This window comes from Ambystoma mexicanum, chromosome 14 (assembly GCF_040938575.1).
Source record: "Ambystoma mexicanum isolate Mex_15411 chromosome 14, UKY_AmexF1_1, whole genome shotgun sequence".
Lineage (NCBI taxonomy): Eukaryota > Metazoa > Chordata > Amphibia > Caudata > Ambystomatidae > Ambystoma > Ambystoma mexicanum.
Window position 1 is genome coordinate 28919871 of NC_090940.1, and position 22784 is coordinate 28942654.

The 22784-nt window shown below is 48.2% G+C and overlaps 1 protein-coding gene across 2 annotated transcripts in view; it reads left to right on the plus strand.

The window, feature by feature from the left end:
* The window catches only part of LOC138527375 (uncharacterized), a 339830-nt gene that overhangs the window by 235234 nt on the left and 81812 nt on the right, over positions 1–22784 (plus strand). Inside the window, exon 5 of one of the 2 annotated variants that reach the window (XM_069638451.1) lies at positions 17298–17408. The exons of the other annotated variant lie outside the window; for it this stretch is intronic. Coding sequence (XP_069494552.1) covers positions 17298–17408 — 111 coding nt within the window. The remainder of the gene's footprint in view (positions 1–17297; positions 17409–22784) is intronic. 2 annotated transcript variants of the gene reach the window in all.

Sequence of the window (22784 nt, forward strand, 5' to 3'; positions counted from 1 at the left end):
ACCGAAAACAATTTCATTCCCTGAATGTACAAATGGTGTGTGACTCCAACAGGATCTTTACGCATTGTTGTGCCCGATTCCCTGGATCAACCCATGATTCCATGGTCTTGAGGAACTCTACAATACCACGCTACATGGAGCGACACGCAGGGAACAGATCCTGGCTACTCGGTGAGTCTCATTACATGCATGATGATGTGGGGTATGTGATTTGGCAATGTACTGGCAGGAAGGGGGGGGGGTGTGCGTACGTATCAATGGCATTCCACATCCTACGTTTCTCGTCCACATACAGGTGATGCTGGATATCCACTGAAGAGATGGCTCCTCACACCAGTCCGGAACCCACGGGACCAGCATGAGGAGGACTACAACCATGCCCACTCACGTACCCGTGTAGTCATTGAGCAGGCATTCGGCCTACTGAAGGGCCGTTTCCGCTGCCTCAGCAGGTCTGGCAGGGCACTCCTGTACCGCCATGAGAAGGTTGCAAAGATGGTGATGGCATGTGTCATGCTCCACAACATGTGCGTACGTAGAAATGTGCCCATGCCCCCTGACGCAGAACTGCAAGCACCTGATGATGGTCATGATGAGGGTGGGGATGTGGCAGCACCTCATGGAGTCTGCGAGGCACCGGAGGCCCGTGACATTCGTCAGCATCTCATTGATGTGTGCTTCTAGCACTCACGCCTGGTGGCTGGTACATGGACACGGGACTCGTGGCACTGTGTGTGTCTGGGACATGCACAATATGGACTGTACGCCTATGATGGCCTAGTACACAAAGATCAATGTCCACACATCTCATTGGTTGATCGTGCACTGTTTATGGCATATGTGATTTCATGTTGAACACCCTATCGACCCGCCACCCAAGTGAGCCCAACACACCCCCTCCACCCTCCTACCTCCCCCCCGAACACCAGTGTCCAAAGATGCTCATTGTCAGTGGGCTGTCGCTATTGCAAGCCCCCTCTGCGGGTATCAGGGGCACCCCTGCCTGTGGAGCGCAGGTTCCTTCCAGATCTACGTTGGGGGCTGCCCTGGACGGAACTTGCAACGGATGATGTGTCTGCCTGCTCACGTCCATGCATGTCCCTAAGGGTTTGCGAGAGCTCAGTGAGCACACGGCGCACTGCGGCAAGTTCGGCACATACGTCTTTGGACGTCGCATGCAGTTCCCCCCTCAGGCTCTCGGTGCTTCTCTCAATTTGTGCCCTTAGCGTCTCTGTGCCTCTCTCCATTTCTGCCCTAAGTATCTCAGTTGATGTTTCTATGTCTGCCTTGGTGCCCCCACATTCATCGGCATGGTCCTTGAGGAGTGTGGCCAGTTGCTGCTGTTGTTCGATCAACTGGTCGAGGGACTGTTGCCTCTGCTGGGCCATGGCCATTTGCGGGGGTGTCGCAGAGGGGCTGTTGACCTCATGTTGCCTTGCCACAGGGCTTGGGGGGGATGGCCAGTCGTCGTCTTGTGGGTGCCCCTGCGTGGTATCCTCATGTTGTACGGGATGGGACAGACAGGGGGATTGGGACAGGTCATGGATGGATCTGACTTCGGCATCCCCGTTTTCTGTGTCGGAGCATGCTGCCATCAATGGGGTGTCGCATATGGTGCTGCTGCCACCTGAGGCAGTGCCTTCTGTGGCATCCATTGGGGGGACCTGTGGTGGTGGTGTTGTGGGCATGCTGGCTGCTGGGGTGCCTGTTGATGTTCCCTCCTCTGTGCTGGCACCTGATTTGTGCTGCTGCCGTGTCTTGATGCGTGCAGCTGAGGTGGAGGGTCTCTGGCCGTTGGTCTTGGCCCTCTTTGCAGGTGTGCTGGTAGGGGTGTCCTGTGGCTCGTCGTTTGGATCGGACCCTGTGGTGGAGTAAAGGAGGGCGAGGGTTATTGATGGGTCTGTGGGAATTGGAATGGCATTGTATCACATGCATTGGGGTGGTACCTGAGGGTGATTTGGGTCGGGGCCTTGGAGGTGCTTTGATTTGTGTGTGGAGTGAGGGTGCAGTTGTTTGGCAGCCTGCAGTTAGGGTGTGCCTGCTGCACGTGTAGTGCGTGTTTTAGGGGTTTTTAATTATTTATGTATTTATTGTGGGTTTTAACGTGCGCTATCAGGCCGATGTGTGTGGACGTTCTCCTGGACATGTATTTCTGTTGCACTATGTGGACGCATGGTACTTCACATGGATGGACTGTGTGGATTTGGCATTGTTTTATCTGGCCCACCTACCTGAATCTTCGGATGTCTGCACTCCTTTCTCCATCCCTCCGACTCCCTCTATGCTCTCCATTCCGATGGTGGAGGCACAGATTTCTTCCCAGGGGGTCAACTTGATGGGTGATTCAGGACCTCCCCCGGTGGCTGTGGCAATGTTGCGGTTGGCAGAGAGTATGCTGCGGACGCGTATCCGCAGGTCGTCCCATCGCTTGCGGCATTGCTGTGGGGTGCGGGGTGCGGTCCCCACCGCACTTACCCGCTGTGCCACCAGAGCCCATATGGCCTTCTTGTTTGCAAGTGCCGTCCTGGTCATTTGCGTGCTGAAGACGACGGCAGCATTCTCCTGGAGGGTCTCTGTTAGCACGGTGAGTTCCTCACGGGAGAAGTGGACCTGCCGCTTGCGGTCGCACGCTTTCTTCGCTACTTTTCCCATTTTTCTTGGTTTCGCTAGGGTGGTTGACGGGTTGAGGTGTGTTTCAGGGTGGTGATTTTAGTGGTTGTGTGGTTTTAGTGGTTTTATAGGTGTACGCCGGGATGTTTCCCGTTCCGGGCCCATGTTTTAACTTCCGTTTCCGTATATTTCCGGTCACCGTACTTTCCGGTAGGCGCACACTCCGGTGACCGCTGAGAGGGGTGGCGGTATTGCACCTAGGGCGCCGTACGGCGGCGGTGTGGGCCGTTTTGGGGTCATTTCAGCCATCGCGGACTTTGCACTTCCGCCGTGGCGTGGTGCTCGTGCCCGATGGGTCGGAATGGGCCGCACTTTGCTCCTTCGTGCAATGGCGGAAACGCTATTTACGCTGTGGCGCTCCGGTCAGTCGATTTCCGCAAGGGTCGTAATGAGGGCCTTTATATGCAGTTCTTATGTTCCTCTTAGTTCGAATAATAATGTCTTGCTTCTTTCCTTTTAGGTATGGAAAGGTATTTTGGTGTTGTCATGCAGTTTGAGGATGAGTATGGGCCGGTAGGCGAAAGCACGGTGTGCGCGATGCTGTCCGGTGAGTAATGCGCGATGCGTGGTGCTGTTTCGCCTTTTATATTGCTAACCTGTGTCTTTTCTCTCCTTGCAGGTTGCGATGTTCCTTGCCGAGCGCCGTAATGTTCCAGCAATGATACTGACCAGGACATGACTACCCAGGTAAGAATTGTGTGGCTTTCTTCATTCGGGAGGAAACGTGAGTAAACGCTTACTAATGCTGTCTTTCTTTCTCCTCTTTCCAGGTTATGGTATTCCAGGATGCATGCGGTGCCGGATTATGGAGTTCGTACCTTCAGGTGAGTGGAAATGAAGTCAGCGATGGATTGAAGACAGGATACTGTTCCAGGTAAGTTTTGTAGTGTTCTTTCTCTCTCTGCAGGTCCTTGGTTTCAGGTAAACTGGCATCAAAGAACTGGACACGAGGTGCGTTACGCTGCCCACAGCAGAATAATGCAAAGCATGTTCTGCTGTTTGGGTGTGGTTTAAATAGTCTCAGGTAAAGTAGTCCAGGCAAAGTAGTCCCAGGCCTGCCACACCCAAAAGACTAGACTGCGTAGCTCAGTTCCTTGTAACTGAGCTATGTGTGTGCTATGTGTGTACCTCCATGTTGGCTGAACACCCCCAAGGTAAATAGTCCACAGTAAATAGTCCCATTCTAATGTTGATCTTTATGATGGTTATGAGCCTGGCGCCAAAGGCGCCAGGACTGACTCCAAGAGAGTCTTGGATGAGGTTTTAAGGCCTTTGACCTGGCCCTAACTGGAAGGCTGACTTGCCAGTGAGGGCCACGGGCAAGGGTCATGACAGAATGTTGTGGAGCAACGAGCGACCCGCCAGCATGTTTTGACAGTGTGTGCCTCCCTTGGAACAGTGCTACAGTCCATGTGTTGCCCCTCTGATTGAGCCTGACCCTCGATCCATTTTAGCCGACGGGCCGTGGCGGGTAGGCACCTGTGGGATCATCTATGTAATGCATATAATGATTGCATACTGTGAGAAACCAGAAGGTGTCTCACCCACTAGTCCCCGGGGATATGCCATCCAGGTGGCCAGGACACGGCCATCGCTTCCAAGTTCCTGAGGGTGGACCAGTGCGGGAGGATCCCCTGGGTGAGGGGTCTTCGGGAGTGGGACACCGGATGGTGAGACGCAGTATCCCCTTCTCTGTAACACCTTTACCCCATCCTACCAGGTTGGATATTTAGGAACTCTACCCCTGCAAACCCCTTTTCCAACATGAACACTTTCACACGGACAGCCTGCTATGAGAGAAAACAGACTAACACCAGAGCAGTATACCTGACGTGTCCCAATACAATAGTCAGGTGAGGTCAGGAACTTACTGACCATCAAACACACCTGACTTCCATTAATCTTCCCCACATGGATAAAAGGCGGAGCACGAGAGCACACTCGGAGCGAATCAAAGCACACGAGGAAACAGCAGTATCGAGACAGCAGCCGAACGAGAGAAGAAAGATGGAAAAACAGCAGGTGATCGTAAGGAGGGAAGTTCCCTTGACCTTTTTGGCAAGGAACCGTTATGTCTCAGAAAACGAGAGAATAGAAAGCGTAAGACCGGGAAACCAGGTTGAAGAATCCTGCATTGTGTGCCGCAGATACCCGGGGCCCTCCCGCATCAATAATGAAGGCGGGCAGAAGCGCCAACGGAGGTGATTCCATCCTAGGCTCCAAGAACAAAGCAGCGTCAGTGAAATCAACACAGTTGGTGAGTTGGGGAGAGCAATACAAGAACGGTCTGTGTTGAAGCCAAGGTTGCAAGCAGCAACTTTGTATGGCTAGCGCTGGAACGAACATTGTTTAAACACGTGTGATAAGCGACGCAAGTAAAGTTGAACTGCTGATGAGTGAATGAACTCTTATAGCAAGATACAAAACCTTTGACAGAGTGGTCCGGCACTGCATGGGTGCTCAATTGAAGGTCTCTGTAAGGTACCCAGCTGAGAAGTGGCAAAAGTGAAAGTGAGGAAAATGTTATATCAAGAAGAGCACAAGTAATTGTGAATCAAAGAGGTCCTGCGACCAGTCGAGCAAAATCCTGCACACAATCGAAGGTCTTTGATTTTGATGAAGTAGAGAAAGTTTGGGAAGATAGATACATTTAGTCCCAGTCCGGCAGAGGGAGACCAATTGAAGGTTTTGAGTTAAAGTGGGTCTGAGCCCGGCAGAGGGGTACCCGGGGTGAACACTAAATCACCTGAGAAGTTGTATATGTGAAATCCTAAGAAGAAAGAAGATTTGTCATGTTGCATCAGGCCTTCTGAAATAAGAGACTGTGAATGGCAAAGAGACTTTGCCACAGAAGGCCCTGATGTTGAGGTTTTGAACTGCATCCTCGTGCTAGAGAAGCCAGAGAGTGTGCTAAGCTTGAGTGTGCTGCCTTGTCCCGTGTCCCGTTCTGAAAACGTGGGGAAGGGATACTGATATATATCATTTCTTGAATACTTTTCTTTTACATAGCATTGTTTCCCCACACTGTCTAATATTCGTATGTTGTGGGGGCACCATTGGATCATGTAGTCACTTTGTCGATAGGTTCAAATGTTGCCCCGGACTGATTTATTATTATTTGATGGTCGTAGCTTGCTCTCATGTTTAGATTTGCGACTAGATAGGCGTTTTTCAAACCCAATTGAAGTTCAATATACATCCTTGAACTGTGATCACTTGTGTCTTTCTTACTGTTTGATACCATGCCTTCCTTACACATGGTGTCAGGAGTGTGGTACGACTCAATTGAGACAAATTGGGGAACCCTAACATTCCAGAAGCTTAATCATAGAGCCTGAGATCCCTCTATCACCATGAAAGAATCCATAGGCTTTGATATCTGTAGCAGCAGAGAAGCTACTATCCCTCCAGGGAAAAGGATGATTCCCAAAGACTTAGTCCTAATACCCCCTATTGGGTGTGATATAAAATTGGCTATAAAATCTGACCTGACCTGAAAGTTCGGTCTGGATGTCCTAGCAGGCGTCATAGATCCCGACTTCTGGGGAGACATAAAGGTTCTCCTACAGAACCATGGCAAAATTCCATTTGAAGTACATTGTGGGGACACAATTGCATAGGGAATTCTTGAAAGGGCTCTATTTCCCTGTTTTATAGAGAGTGAACCAGAAGAAATTGAACTGAGGGATGTACCTTAGGGTTTGGGGAAACTGATGAGCCATCTACCACTGAGTGAACCATCTACCACTGAGGAAAAGAGGGAAGAAGAACCTACCATCCTTCCTGATCTAGCATTTGCCCAGCCAAACGATCCAGCACTCGCAGAGGCTTTCTTGCAGGTGATTCCTGAAGGGGAAGGATTAGAGAAGGGAAGTCCCTTTTTCTTCCTAAGGCAAGGATTACTGTATAAGAAGGAAACCTCCACCGAAAGCCTAAGTAAAACTCAGTAGACCCCAAAACCCATCGGTAGATCGTGCTAGAGATTGTACATTCTCATCTGACAAGGGGGACACTTAGGACAATCTAACACCCAGGCGCACATCAGTGGGAAGTTTTACTGGCCAGGTATCCATGCTCATATAAAGAACTTCATTCAGACGTATGAAATGTCAGAATACCATTATGCATATTCCCTTGCCTGCCCCTCTGAACCCTTTACCAATAACAGAAGTCCCTTTCTCCCGAATTGGGATGGATATCATTGGACCATTGAAAACCTCTAGACTGGGTAATAAATATGTCCTCGTAATCATTGATTACGCGCCCCGATACCCGGAGGCGTTCCCCATGCGGGACAACACAACCCAACACATTTTCAAACATCAATTGCCATATTTTTCCTGGGTTGGTTTCCCCAAGGAAATTCTAACGGATCAGGGATCCAATTTTATGAGCAAACTCATGGGTGAAGTCAAAGAATTGCTCCATATTTCCTCCTTAAGAACCTCAGTTTACCACCCCAAATGGACGAATTGGTAGAAAGATTAAACAAAACACTCAAGATGATCCTAAGAAAGTTGGTAGACAAGGACGGGAAAGACTGGGATCGCATGATTCCATCGGTCCTATTTGCAGTAAGAAAGACCACCCCTCAGCCGTCCACCGGATTCTCTCCTTTGGAACTACTGTATGGTAGAGAGCCAAGACATGTCCTAGACCTGCTGCAGGAGACCTGGGAAGAAAGAGAAGAGGCACCTATTGCCCTCTCACAAGCAGCTACCCGATTGCAAGAGCATATGAAAGTTTTTCAAAATCTAGTCTATACTCACATGGAAAAAGCCCAAGGAAGTCCACCTATGACAATAATGTAAACTTAAGATCTTTTACAATAGGACAAAAGGTATTAGTCCTCTTACCTACCTCTGAAAACAAACTTGTCTCAAAGTGGCATGGACCAGATGAAGTACTAGAGCAGATAGGGACCTGCACCTATAAAATAGCCCAACCTGACTGGAAACAAAAGACACAACTCTACCACATAAATCTCTTAAAAGAGTGGAAAGAAAATCCTTCTCCAGCCACTGCCTGATACCGTCTTGTTTGGTACCGGAGGAAATATATAATTTTGAATTCATTCCCAAAGAGCTATCTAATCAACAACAAGAAGACTTTAAAGATTTTGGGCCTCATCACGAGTTTGGCGGTAACCCTTAAATGCTGCAGTAACGCTATTACCGCTGCATTTAAGGGTCCGCCAGATCATGGCCTTGTCGGATTTCACCCCAGCTCCGAGCTGGGGTGAAATTTGCGGCAAAATTGCCGATTTTCAGCCTATTACCACCAGCGGAAAATCCACCGGTGGTAATAGCGCAAATTTTCCCCATTGGGCCCAATGGGGAATGAGGAATTCCTGAATGGGCCCAATGGGGAATGGGCACTAACCGTTCCACCAAACCCGTGATCCGGCGCTAAAAGCGCCAGGGGTAATACCGCCGGCGTTACCGCCCAACTCGTGATGAGGCCCTTAGTCATGACATTCCTCGAAGTATTCTGCGACAAACCAGGGAGAGTGCATGGCACTTATTATATCAGAACTACAAAGGGAAAAGTGGTCCATTTGAAACCATATAGACTTCCAGAAGCCTGTAGACAGTTAGTTGTTGAGAAAGTGAACAAAATGCTAAGGGCAAATATTATCGAACTCTCTTCAAGCCCATGGTCCTCCCCTATTGTGTTGGTCACAAAACCTGATAATTCCAGGAGGTTTTGCATAGACTTCCGACATATCAATGCCATATCCGACTTTGATGATTATCCTACGCCCGCAACGACGAATTGATTGATAAACTTGGAAATGCTACCTTCCTATCAACCCTAGATTTAACCAAGGGCTACTGGCAGGTCCCAGTACATGGACCTGATAGGGAAATAACTGCTTTGTCGATGCCCCTGGGACTATTCCAGTTTAAAGTCCTCCCTTTTGGCCTACACAGGGCCCCTGCCACTTTCCAACGGCTGATGGACAGGATATTACAGCCCTACTCCGATTTCTGTGGGGCTTATATTGATGACATAGTCATTAATAGTTAGACTTGGGAAGGCCATCTTTATCTCTTTACTATTATGAAAGCCCTCAGAGAAGCCGGCTTAACTGCCAATCCATCCAAATGTAGGCTGGCTCAATCCGCCGTGAAATACCCTGGCTTCTTTGTAGGGAATGGCAGTGTCCAGCCTCAATGAGAAAAAGTGAAAGCTGTCCTAGATACCCCCATGCCTAACACCAAGAGAGACCTCAGAGCATTCTTAGGATTAATCGGTTATTACCGTAGGTTTATCCCTAATTTCTTGGACAGAACAGCTACGTTGATAGACAAATTAAAGAACGCCGAACACCAGAAGATTCATTGGACTGACGAGGACGGTGTATGTTATACAGCAGCTTAAAACAAACCCTGTGCCAGAACCCGATCCTGGTAGTAGAGTTTTTTAAAGAATGTGTGCTACAAACTGACACCTCTCTTAAAGGGTAAGTGAGAAAAAGGTTTTCTCAAGAAGAGAACGAGTAATTGTGAATCGAAGTGGTACTGCAATAGCACCGTATGATTTTTTTTTATTGCGCTGTATACTGAACCCCCTGTATTCCCTAGCTGCTTCTGGGGTATCTGACTGGCTGCTTTTCTCATTACCTTATGGTTTCCTATAACGCTCTTCCCTGAATCCCCTGTGTTCTCGATCTGCTTCTGGGGTACCTGACTGGCTGCTTTTCTTGGTAGTTTAGGGTATCCTATAGCGCGCTTCACTAAACCCCCTGTGTTCCCTAGCTGCTTCTGGTGTATGTGACTGGATGCTTTTCTCGCTACCTATAGTTTCTTATAGCGCTCTTCCCTGTATCCCCCGTGTTCCCTAGCTGCTTTTGGGGTATCTGACTGGCTGCTTTTGCTTAGGGTATCCTATAGGGCTCTGCCCTGAATCCCCTGTGTTCCCTAGCTGCTTCTGGGGTATCTGACTGGCTGCTTTTATCGCTACCTTATGGCTTCCTATAGTGCTGTATACAGAGCCCCCTGTGTTCCCTAGCTGCTTCTGGGGTATGTGACTGGATGCTTGTCTCGCTACCTATAGTTTCTTATAGCGCTCTTCACGGAACCCCCTGTGTTCCCTGGCTGCTTCTGAGATATCTGACTGGCTGCGTTTTTCGCTAGTTTAGGGGATCATATAGCTCTCTTCACTGAATCCCCTGTGTTCCCTAGCTGCTTATGGGGTATGTGACTGTTATAGATTACTGCAAACAGTTTAAAGCGGTAATACACCTCAACAAAACCGCTCACCTTGACAATACGGAAATCCAATGTGGAAGAGTCAAATGCAGCAGTGAAAGCTCCCCTGAAACAATCTTGGCCCCTCCGACCCGGAAAGAAGTGAAAACCGGGGGAGAGGATAGGATCGCCAGGGAAACCCTCTAATGGGAAGAAAACCCTGGTCGAGTCTGGAAGCTCGTCGATCGGGAAGTAGTAGTAGCAGGAGAATCCTTGAGAGGTGGTTTCAAACGGAAGTTGCACAGGATATCCTTTCTGAGTAAACGAGAGGAATAGATAGTATCAGTGAAAGGTAAAAAGGGAAGACAGCGAAAAGAGAAGGCGGAAGGGAAAAGTTCTCACCCTTGGAGGGAAGGATTGGGACTGAAACTTCGGAGCTGGGCTTCGGAAGAACAACGGAAGAGAGGCAGGAGGTCTGCAAGAACAGACAGGTAAGTGATTCTAATCGGGGCTAGAAGAGAAGACTCAGGGAATAAGAAGCTTACCCAAATGGGGTTCAAAGCAGAAGATAATGCCGTGGAGGATGTGTTATAGACGGCTAAGTTGAGCAGGGTTCGCCGGGTTGGACTGAAGACGAAGGTAGCAGAGATTGGAAAGGTTGAATGGAGATAATCTCTGAGAGATAGATAAAGACAAGATTTGGACAGTTTAAAGAGTAATCAAGGACTAATAGACACGTAAATACAGGATTCAAATAACGAACTCACGGAGCGTCTGTAACAGAAGCGACGCGATGAAACCTTGGCTTGGAGTCTGGATATAGTATCACGTGAGCGGTCCGTAGTCTCTCGGAGGGACGTGAAGAGACTAGACCGTAGCTGTCGGCTGGAGAAATCCGACAGGCATCCATCTTGGAACTGCACTTTCGCACGATACCGCACAAGCGGGCACGGGACCACAGAGTCCATCTACCGCAATGTGTAACAGTATACCCCCTCCTCCTGGGGGGCGCCCCGGGTTTACCTGGATGGAGCCGGAAAAAACGCTGCACCAATCGGGGAGCATGAACCCCAGAGGCAGGTTCCCAGGTCCTTTCAGCAGGAGAATAACCCTTCCAGTCAATCAGAAACTGCAATCTACCTCTCCGAACGCGAGAGTCACACACACCGGCCACCTCAAATTCAGGACCCTCATCAGTAAGGACAGGAGAAGGAGGAACCCTTCCCGTCCAAAGAAAACGATCCGGTACCACCAATTTAATTTGAGACAGATGAAATACAGGGTGTATCCGAGACCAAGAGGCTGGTAAAGCCAGTTTGACCGCAGCTTCGCCCACCATGGCTAACACTTTAAAGGGTCCAAAGTATCTCAGCGATAGTTTAGACGGAACAAGATGACGAGGAAGAAAACGGGAAGCCAACCAAACCGAGTCACCGATGGTAAGTTTCGGGGCAATGCAGCGATGAAGATCGGCGTTCCGCTTAGCACGGTCTTGAGCCTCCACAAGAGATCGCTTAGCCAGTCTCTGACCATCCTGAATGTCCGCAATAAATTCATCCACTCCTGGGCAACAGGAAGAAGGAGACGACACCATAGGAACAAAGGAGGGATGGAAGCCATAAGAACAATGAAAGGGGCTGGTCCGGAGGGCAGAGTGACGGGAATTATTGTAGGCAAATTCAGCAAAAGGGAGTAAACCTGCCCAATCATCCTGGGCCGCTGAAACGAAGCAACGTAGATATCCTTCAAGTGTTTGATTCAAACGCTCCGTTTGCCCATTGGTCTGGGGATGATATCCTGACGAGAGGGCTTGTTTTATCCCTAAGACGTGACACGTCTTTTGCCAGAAAAGTGAAGTATACTGAGGACCTCGGTCTGAGATGATGGTGTCTGGGAGGCCATGACGGGAGAAGATTTCAGATAAAAAGATTTTAGCCATCAAAGTTGCCCCCGGTAGCTTCTCTAAAGGGGTAAAATGTGCCAATTTGGTGAAATAGTCAATTGTCACCATAATGGCTGTCTTGTTCTCCGAAGGAGGTAGATCAGAAACAAAATCTGTAGAGATGATTTGCCAAGGCCGATCTGGAATTGGCATCCTCGTTAATAACCCCAAAGGAGGAGTACGAGGAGTCTTTGCGTGCGCACAGATACTACAAGCCGCAACATAATCCTGGACATCAGATCGCATATTTGGCCACCAGAAGTGTCGTTGTACGAGTTCCAATGTTGATAGAAACCCTCTATGACCTGCAGCCTTAGAGTCATGACACATTTGTAACACTTCGAGTTGTAAAGAGGGAATGGGAATCAACAGCTGAGTGCCGTGAAAGAAATATTCCTTATCTTTAGAGAGATGGTGGGTGGATGCAATGTCTTCACAGAACGATTTATTTTGATCAGTGGCTGTTCGTACTTCTTGGAGAAAGTTAGTTAAGACAGCAATAAAACGAGCGTTGGGAAACATCTTCTCGGAACAGAATGTCGATGTAGGAGAGTCCTTACGAGACAGAGCATCACCCTTCTGATTATGTTTTCCCGGCAAAAAGGTGAACTCAATTCGAAAGGGAAGAAAAAAATAAGCCCAGCGGGCCTGCCTGCTGTTGGTTGTGTAGGCATTCTGAAGGGCTCGTAGATTCTGATGATCAGTGCGAACCTTGATAGGATGGGTAGATCCCAGGAGTAGGTGTCTCCATTCTTTGAAAGATTGTTTGATAGCCAGAAGCTCTTTCTCAAGTACTGAATAATTTTGTTCTGCCGCATTGAAAGTTTTGGACAGATAAGCCACAGGTCTTTCTTCTCCCTGTTCTGATAATTGTAATAGTACGGCACCCAACGCAAATTGCGAAGCGTCTGTCTCCACAATGAATTGTTTAGTTTGATCAGGGTTTATAAGAACTGAAGCAGAAGTGAATATCTCCTTTAGCGTTTGGAAGGCGTTCTGAGCCGTATGGTTCCAGACGAACGGGACCCCTTTCTTAAGAAGCCTGGTGATGGGTAAAATGATTTCCGAAAAACCCGGAATGAATTTCCGGTAGAAGTTGGCAAAGCCAAGAAATCGTTGAATGTCTTTTATGCCAGAGGGAATTGGCCAATCCAACACAGCTGACACCTTCTTTGGATCCATAGAGATGCCCTGAGAAGATAGCACAAATCCGAGGTAATTGACTTGCTCCTGGTGGAACTCACATTTGGTGGACTTACAGTACAGATGATTGTTTTGAAGACGTTCCAACACTGTGTTGACATGTCGGATATGTTCCTCTGGGTTCTTGGAATAAACCAAGATATCATCTAAATAGATGATGACGAAATGAAACAGAATGTCGGCAAAGAGATGGTCCATGAACCGCTGAAATATTGCCGGTGCGTTGACCAGGCCAAATGGCATGACGTGGTACTCATAGTGCCCGAAAGGGGTGCGAAAGGCAGTTTTCCATTCATCTCCTGCAGCTATTCGTATGAGATGGTAAGCACCTCAGAGATCCAGCTTAGTGTAAACAGTAGCCCCTCGAACCGCTTCAAGGATGTCTGTGATGAGAGGCATAGGATACTTGTCAGCAATGGTTATCTTGTTTAATCCTCGATAATCAATGCAAGGGCGAAGTTCATCCGAGTCTTTCTTAGGGATAAAGAAGAGAGAAGCTCCGGCTGGAGACACAGATTCGGTTATTAGCCCATTGCGTAAATTGGTTTGAAGATAATCTTTCAAAACAGTCTTCTCCCGTTGTGAAAGCACATACATACGGCCGAAAGGAATGGGCTGTTCGGGGTGTATATCTATATGACAATCATCCCTTCTATGAGGCGGTAAGGTAGGAAATTCGGGATTTGCAAATATAGATCGGAATTCCCAATGACATTTAGGGATCATTTCCAAGTGGTTAATAGAGGAAACAGCAGGATGATGGTCTTCAATAGTGGGGAGACGTATGCCTGCTGACTCCTGAGAAAGGCAATGGTGAGTATAATATTCTGATCCCAAGAACAGAGTACCTGCTGACCAGTTGATATATGGGTTATGGAGTCTTAACCAGGGAAGGCCCAAAATGATAGGAAAATGGGCAGTTCTGATCAGATCAAAAACCAGAGTTTCTTTATGGCCGGTGATCATGCAAGTGATAGGATCGGTCTGTTCTTTTACCGGTCCTGAACTTAAGGGACTACCGTCCACACCCTGAATAGGAGTAACCATGTTCTTGGATACGAGTGTAATCCCGTGTTTCTTAGCCCATTCATAATCCAAAAAATTCCCAGCCGCTCCGCAGTCAATCAAGGCGGGAATACCAGGTAGAATGTGTTCTGAAAGTATCATGGACAAGGAAACTACTACCATGGTCTGATTGGTTGAGGCATTGTCTACTGTCAGACTCGACTTACAGGGGGAAACAGAATTCTGTAACTCTACCGTTCTTCCCCTCTCGGTAGAGCTCTGGAGTTTCCCGACTTCGGAGTAGTAAAGCGACGAGGAGGAACAAGATGACAATCTTTCAGTTCATGAGAAGAGGACCCACAGTACATGCATAGTCCAAGATTCTTTCTTCTTTCCTTTTCGGTTGCAGATAACGGTCCTCTAACGGTCCCTATCTGCATAGGCTCTTCAGTATGGGGAAGAGTCCTATTCCCAACATAGGAATGATCAATTGAAGGTCGAGATCCTTTGATCTTCTTTCTTTCATGAGACCGTTCTTGCATTCGATAATCTATCTGCATAGTTAGAGTAATCATGTCAGCCAAATTAGCCGGACGAGGTACCTTAGAAACCTCATCTTTAAGGTCTTCCGTTAAGCCTCTACGAAAAAGGGTAAGAAGCCCTTCATCTGGCCACCCTACTTCTGAAGACAATTGTTTGAATTGTGTTATGTATCCTAGCAAATCCTTACTTCCCTGTTTCAAATCAAGAAGTCTTTCTTGTGTGGAAACTGATATTTCCTTTCTGCCGAACATAGACTTAAGGCTATTGGAGAAGGCGGGGTAAGAATCTAGGATCCCATCATTAGAAGTGACTAGAGGCGTGGCCCAAGCCAATGCAGGGCCAGAAAGATGGGAAATCACAAACCCCACTTTGTCCTTGTCTGTAGGAAAAAACCGAGATTTGAAAGTAAATTGGACCGTACAACTATCTAGAAATTCTTTGAGCTTATATGGATCTCCGTCGTACATTAGGGCATGTAAGGAAGAAGGGGGAGTGTCTGAAAATGCCCTAGTGACTTGCTGTCGCAGCTGAGCATTACCTTGTTTTAAAGATTGCATCTCTAAGGACATGGCTTGCATAGCTGCCATTAATTGTTGCATTTGCTGCTCCATAAGGATTCCGAATGTCAATATTGGGCGTCGCTTATTGTTATAGATTACTGCAAACAGTTTAAAGCGGTAATACACCTCAACAAAACCGCTCACCTTGACAATACGGAAATCCAATGTGGAAGAGTCAAATGCAGCAGTGAAAGCTCCCCTGAAACAATCTTGGCCCCTCCGACCCGGAATAGGATCGCCAGGGAAACCCTCTAATGGGAAGAAAACCCTGGTCGAGTCTGGAAGCTCGTCGATCGGGAAGTAGTAGTAGCAGGAGAATCCTTGAGAGGTGGTTTCAAACGGAAGTTGCACAGGATATCCTTTCTGAGTAAACGAGAGGAATAGATAGTATCAGTGAAAGGTAAAAAGGGAAGACAGCCAAAAGAGAAGGCGGAAGGGAAAAGTTCTCACCCTTGGAGGGAAGGATTGGGACTGAAACTTCGGAGCTGGGCTTCGGAAGAACAACGGAAGAGAGGCAGGAGGTCTGCAAGAACAGACAGGTAAGTGATTCTAATCGGGGCTAGAAGAGAAGACTCAGGGAATAAGAAGCTTACCCAAATGGGGTTCAAAGCAGAAGATAATGCCGAGAAGGAGGTGTTATAGACGGCTAAGTTGAGCAGGGTTCGCCGGGTTGGACTGAAGACGAAGGTAGCAGAGATTGGAAAGGTTGAATGGAGATAATCTCTGAGAGATAGATAAAGACAAGATTTGGACAGTTTAAAGAGTAATCAAGGACTAATAGACACGTAAATACAGGATTCAAACAACGAACTCACGGAGCGTCTGTAACAGAAGCGACGCGATGAAACCTTGGCTTGGAGTCTGGATATAGTATCACGTGAGCGGTCCGTAGTCTCTCGGAGGGACGTGAAGAGACTAGACCGTAGCTGTCGGCTGGAGAAATCCGACAGGCATCCATCTTGGAACTGCACTTCCGCACGATACCGCACAAGCGGGCACGGGACCACAGAGTCCATCTACCGCAATGTGTAACAGTGACTGGCTGCGTTTCTCGCTAGCTTAGGGTATCCTATAGCGCTGTATACTGAGTCCCCTGTGTTCCCTAGCTGCTTCTGGGGTATGTGACTGGATGCTTGTCTCGCTACCTATAGTTTCTTATAGCGCTCTTCACGGAACCCCCTGTGTTCCCTGGCTGCTTCTGAGATATCTGAATGGCTGCGTTTTTCGCTAGCTTAGGGGATCCTATAGCTCTCTTCACTGATTCCCCTGTGTTCCCTAGCTGCTTATGGGGTATCTGACTGGCTGCGTTTCTCGCTAGCTTAGGGTATCCTATAGCTCTCTTCACTGAATCCCCTGTGTTCCCTAGCTGCTTTTGGGGTATCTGACTGGCTGCTTTTGCTTAGGGTATCTTATAGCGCTCTTCCCTGAATCCCCAGTGTTCCCTAGCTGGTTTTGGGGTATCCGACTGGCTGCTTTTCATGGTAGTTTAGGGTATCCTATAGCGCTCTCCCTGAATCCCCCTGTGTTCCCTAGCTGCTTCTGGGGTACCTGGCTGGCTGCTTTTCTCGCTAGCTTAGGGTTTCCTATAGCGCTCTTCACTGAATCCCCTGTGTTCCCTAGCTGCTTCTAAGGTATCTGACTGGCTGCTTTTTTCGCTAGTTTAGGGTTTCCTATAGGTCTCTTCACTGAATCCCCTGTGTTCCCTAGCGGCTTCTGGGGTACCTGACTGGATTCTTTTCTTGCTAGCTTAGGGTTTCCTATAGCGCTCTTCACTGAATCCCCTGTGTTCCCTAGCTGCTTCTAAGGTATCTGACTGGCTGCTTTTTTCGCTAGTTTAGGGTTTCCTATAGGTCTCTTCACTGAATCCCCCATGTTCCCTAGCTGCTTCTGGGGTATCTGACTGGCTGTTTTTCTCGCTACCTTAGGGTTTTTTAGAGCACTGTATACTGAGTCCCCCGTGTTCCCTAGCTGCTTCTGGGTTATCTGACTGGCTGCTTTTCTCGCTACCTTAGGGTTTCATATAGCTCTCTTCACCGAATCCCCTGTGTTCCCTAGCTGCTTCTGGGGTATCTGACTGGCTGTTTTTCTCGCTACCTTGGGGCTTTTTATATCGCTGTATACTGAACCCCTGTGTTCCCTAAGTGCTTTACGAATGTCTGACAGTCTTTTTCTCTACCGTAGGGTTTCCTGTATAGCTCTGCTGCCCAGCTCATCGGTGTAGAGATGAACGCAGAGTTCTGCGAGCTCCAGGGGAAGATCATTAATAAGTATCACTTTAACGACAGAATCCAGGTGATGTTGAACGTTTGCTGCTTCACTAATCAGTTGTTTAATACGACTACATGAGGATGTAGGGCTCTCTAGGTTGGGGTGCATTATCCTGGACACTGGACTCAAAAGAGCCAAAGTTCAATGAGTGTCGCCCTTCAGAAATACATTCTTCAGGTATGATTACTGCTTATAGTAGGAAGATGTCACTTCCAACCGAAAATAAGATTTCCCATAATCATTTTAAACTTGCATGAATCTTTACATAGATATTATGGAAACCTACTTTATATCTTGTAAAGGGTAAGTAAGGTATTGATGCAGGTCACATGTAAGTAGGTCAGGTAGGTTCACATGGCCTCTAGGGGCATTCCTGTATTATTATCCTACTTGTTGGCGTCAACTGTGAAGTTAAACTTCAACTGAGAGCTTTGTGCGCCATGTTTTACATTTTCTAGATCAGGAGTAATTTAGGAGTTGTATTTGCAGGAACAAAACCTTTGCTGCACCTCTTACAGCCTCACAACATTGTTCAGCGGTGGCTATGAGCAAAGCCGCACCTTGCTCTCCAGCTCCATCAGTGACTCACCGCAGCCAGAGTTTCATGCCCTAGACCACCAAGGATTTAGCAATAAAGGGCAACGGGGTCCACACAGATTATTCTGACCCAAGGGGAGCTGTAAGGAACTCATGATGGCAACAGTGAAGATAGACACAAGTGATCACAGTTCAAGTGTGTTTATTAAACTGTATAAATGGGTGAGAAAAGCACCAAATCTAAACCTAAATCTAAAATGGGAGCAAGCTACGACCATCAAATAATAATAAGGCAGTCCTAGTGGCGTCTTGTCCAATGAAAAGGGCCTATACTAAGAAAAACCTATTGCCAATCCTTACAGCTAAATTACAAAAGAGTGTGGGATTATATTCACCAGAAAAGAAAAAAGTGTTTTCAAAATAATAAGGATGGTATGGCTGGGGTCTCCCTTCCCCGCGCTTTTAGCACTGGCCAAGGCGGGGCTCCTGAGCACAGCACACTCCTGGGCCTCGCCAGCATGAGGTTACAGTTCAGTTCCAAAATATCAGGGCCTTCTGTAGCCAAGTCTCTTTCATACAGTCTCTTGCCTCAGAGGACCTGTTGTGTTACAATCCACAAAACAGAAAGTTCCTTCAATGACCCTTCACAGGGCGATTACTCTTCGCCTTATGATCTCCCTCTGCCGGGCTCCAATACTTCGTGCAACCTGGGTCTCGCTCTGTCGGGTTCACTACGGCCTTTCGTTCACATTGTTCATGGGTGTATGCCTTTTCACCTTGATATGCAGGCATCCCTCAGTCGAGTTCACGTTTGCCAAACACACAGTTCACTTTGCTTTATCAATATGCAGGATTCATTCTCCTTAGCCTTCCCCTTGGCATCCCTCAGTTGGGTTCACATAGCCATTCTAACATATGATTTGCCCATTCTCATCAGAAAGCGGGGTTCCCTTCCCCTAGCTTTCTTTTGGCATCCCTCTTGTCAACATGTCAGAGACTTTTCGATTGTACAAGGGGTTTGACTCAACCCTTGTATGACCCCTCTGACTCCTCACGCCGGCCTCTCCTAAGGCCTCCTGGTACTTGTAGTTTCAACAAAAGTGGACCAGCCAGAGTCATTCGAATGAGCGCCTAGGTGGTGCCTATCCATTCTGCAGCTGGTCCTTCAGTGGACTTTCTTTCGTTCTTAAACACACACAAGTTCCTTGTTCACAAGTTCATAAAATGTTTGCTGTTCGCAACCTTGGGCTCAACACAGTCCGGTTTGCTATCAGCTCTCTCTGACTCACCGGCTGTGCTGAACACGTTGGTTTGTCTTGCCTCTGGAGCCAAGGTCGGTACCATGGTAGCAAGCGTGCCTCCCCGCCTGGGTTATCAATACGGGAGGCCCCCATGCACCGTTGACATCTGTTACACCACGTGCCAGCTGTAAATCCCAGTCTTATGATTCTTTTCATGTAGGCTTTGCGGGTTTGGGTTGAAAAGGGCAGCGCACGTCCCTCCTCGTCTTCTCAGGTCTCTCTGTCTTTCTTCTCCTCTGCTGACTCTGAATTACTGCTTCCTCATGCGTTTGCCCCTGCTCGAAGTGTGCTTTCGTGCTCCGCCTCTTATCCCTGTGGGGAAGGAAAAGGGCCGTTATTATAAATTGCCTGAATCTGGTGTTGGGAGATGTCAAGTAAATGGCTCGGATGTTAGTCCGTTGTCTGTCACGGTATAGGAAAGTGTTTGTGTTGGAAAAGGGGGGTAGAGCTTCTACATATCCTACTGGGTAGGATGGGGAACAGGTGTTAATGGGAAAGGGGGTACCGTGTCTCAACTCTTGGTGCCCCCCTTCCACTTCCCGAAGACCCATCATCCAGGTGATCCTCCCCCACTGATACATCCCCAGGAACTGGATCCAATAGCAGTGGCCATGACAGATCTCCCGGAACCAGAGGGTGAGACACCTTCAGGTTTCTCAGAGTCCAGGAACCATCTCCCTAATACAAACAGGAACACTGAGTGCCTTGGGCCGTCATCATTCCTCTGCTGCAGGCCTACAGGAGAATAAGGGTGGGGCTTAGCTCTGCTGATTATATCAAAACCTGGTTCTTTTTTTTCGATTTTTGTAAGTCGCCTTGCAAAAAGACCTATTTTTTTAAAGCTGATTTTAGGCGGCCTACAACAATCGAAAAAATGACATTCCTTCGCCTCCCAACCCTCTCTGGCAGGATTTCTTCCAAATCGAGGGGCTTCCCCCCGAATGCCATTCCCGCAGTCTCCCTCCCCACCCAAGACTCCCCCGCACCAAAATGCACACAAACACGCAACACGAACACGCAACAAACACACAAACATGCAACACACAAACGCCTGTTCTCCCCAAACGGCGCTTCCGGGTCCTGGCGTGCCTGTCAGCCCTTGCGCACAATCGTGTGTGTCGCAGGGGCTGACAGTTCGATTTAGAAAGACCATGACCTAATACCCAAAACCTAGGTGGGAAAGATAGGAATAGCATGGAAGGGGAAAACCAACTAAAGCAGGAAGAAGGGAAACATAAAAAGGAGGACACGAAGCATGAAGTTGTGGGTTGTTACGGTGAGATCAGAGGAGGTGGAGGTGGTGCACCAAGAGATCAGCATGGGCAACGATGGAGTGCTGGACTGTGGAGGCGATTTCTGGAGAAGATAGTGTATTGCTCAGTGGTACTGCAGTGGCAAGTGTGGTCAGGCAAGTTAGTGTAAGGAGTGAATGTGAAGTGTGTGGGGCTGAGTGAAAGGATGATGACTGAGCAGAAGGTGGGAAAAGGGAGTGGTAGTGGGGAGGATGGAGTAGTAATGGGGAAGAGGGAGTAGTAATAGGGAGGAGGGAGTAGTAGTGTGGACAAGCAAAATATTAGTGTGGAGGAGGGTGGAAGTGTCGAAGAAGATGGAGTAACATCGTAGGGTGGAGGTGGGGCCTGGAAAGGGTTTGAACACAAGCAAGACAGAAGAGGGAATACATTAATGGTGGAAGGACTTGGAAGAGGAGATTAATGAGAGGCAAAGAGACGAAAAGGAGAACTTGAGCATGATAGACAGAAGACTGAATCAAGTAGGGTGTTTGTGAGGCGCAATCCCCCTCCCTTATATAACACTCAACTCTGAACTCTGAATAGAGTAGGGAGGGTCTTGGGGAGTCCTGAGGGAGTCTAGTTAGGAAAAGAATTCTGCCTTTTGGTCATCATATTCAGTGTAAGGCAGAGTTTAGACATAGGGGTCAACATTCAGTATCTACTAACCTGGGGTTAGGCACACCTGGGTAAGGGAGGAGGTGCATTTTTAGATGAGAGACAGAGCGGGTTGGCCATAGGGCCTTTTACAATTCCAATGAAACCCCCTGAACCATCTCAGAGGCTTGGAGGAATTCTTGTGCCATCCGTGACACTTGATATGCCTCTCGGGTTGCAGCTACAGCCCTCTTTCTTTGTTGGTTGCCAGTACTCCAACCTCTTCATGTCTGGTGCAAACAAGGACATCCTTGAATACATGCGACTGGGCCGTGCTCGCTAGGTCCAGAGATAAACAAATCCCTTCTGATGGCAGAAGGATGGTGTCCGCAGATACCATGCTCAATATTGAATTAGTGAAGATAAGCGCTATCTGAATATGCAGGACATATTTATTCTGTGTGATGGAGTCCAAGACTGGACCCAGTCAAGGAGGGACAGAGTCCCCTCCCGATCTGGGTCAGAGGGTCTACCAGGGTGGAAGCCAGAGTCAGTCCTGCCCTAGAGCTGGGAAGTGGGAGTTTGGAGGGCCCCAGTCTGTGCCCCCTGCTGTATGAATATGGCACTGCTATCTGTCACTCACTACCGAAAGACCTCCATGCTGCCAGATTTCTTTCTCTGTTGTTTGTTATGGGACTGCAAGTTCCAGAAAGCCAGGCGAGTGCTTAGGGAGGCGGCACAGCACAGAGGGAAGTCACTATCTTCAAGTGGGTGCAAGAGAAGCTCCAATGCCAACACAGCTAATCAAGCTAAACTTACCTCGGCTTCACAGAGGCTGCATGCTGGATGAACACTCTAATGGGAAACAAGTGACAGATTCAAAGAGAGCCTATGAAAAGGGGGTTGAGCTAACATGGGGTTAGAAAGCCTTTACCCAACCCTGGGGTGAGAGGAACTGGCCCATAGAATCAGGTGAGCAGCCAGACCAATGGGAGGTGGAGGGAATGAAAGAGACAGAAAGTTATAGGTATACAAGATGTTTAGGTGCGGTCAGAAGGGGGGGAAGTGGAGGGCAGAAAGTGAAGCAGAGGATCTTGTGGAGGTGCAGAAGATTGTTACAGGTCACATATTGGTAGGGAGAGAGAACAGTACCAGATAGTGAGAGTGAGGCTGTGAGTGAGGGACTGTATGTGAGAGTGCATGAAAAAGGGGGCGGGGGGTGGTGAAGGAGTGAGGGTTAGAGGAGAGGAGATGCTAAGCGTGGTGAGGAGAGAAGAACAAAACAGATTGGCAGTTCTCTATTGTTATGTCCCGGCCTCTTATTTCTGAAGTCTGCTGCCGTCCTCTACCGATTCCACCATATTTTTTATCCTGATATTCGATCTCCGGGAGCGGTTTTCCAAGTCCTCACATTGAAGTTTGAGGTTGTGAGTCAGGCGGACCAGGTGTTCCTGCGCTTTGTTGTGTCTCCTCCTCTATGTTTTGCGCTATATTCTCCAGGGTGTCCATTCTTTCCTCCAGGTTCACCACCTCTGTTTTTAGTTCTTGTACCGCTGTTTTTATTTCGCTTTTCATAGATTCAAATTGGGTGTGCATCGAGGCCATGAACTGTGTTTGGAGCTCTCCAAACAATGCCTTCATATCTTCCTTTGTGGCCATCTCTGCCGGGGCGGTGG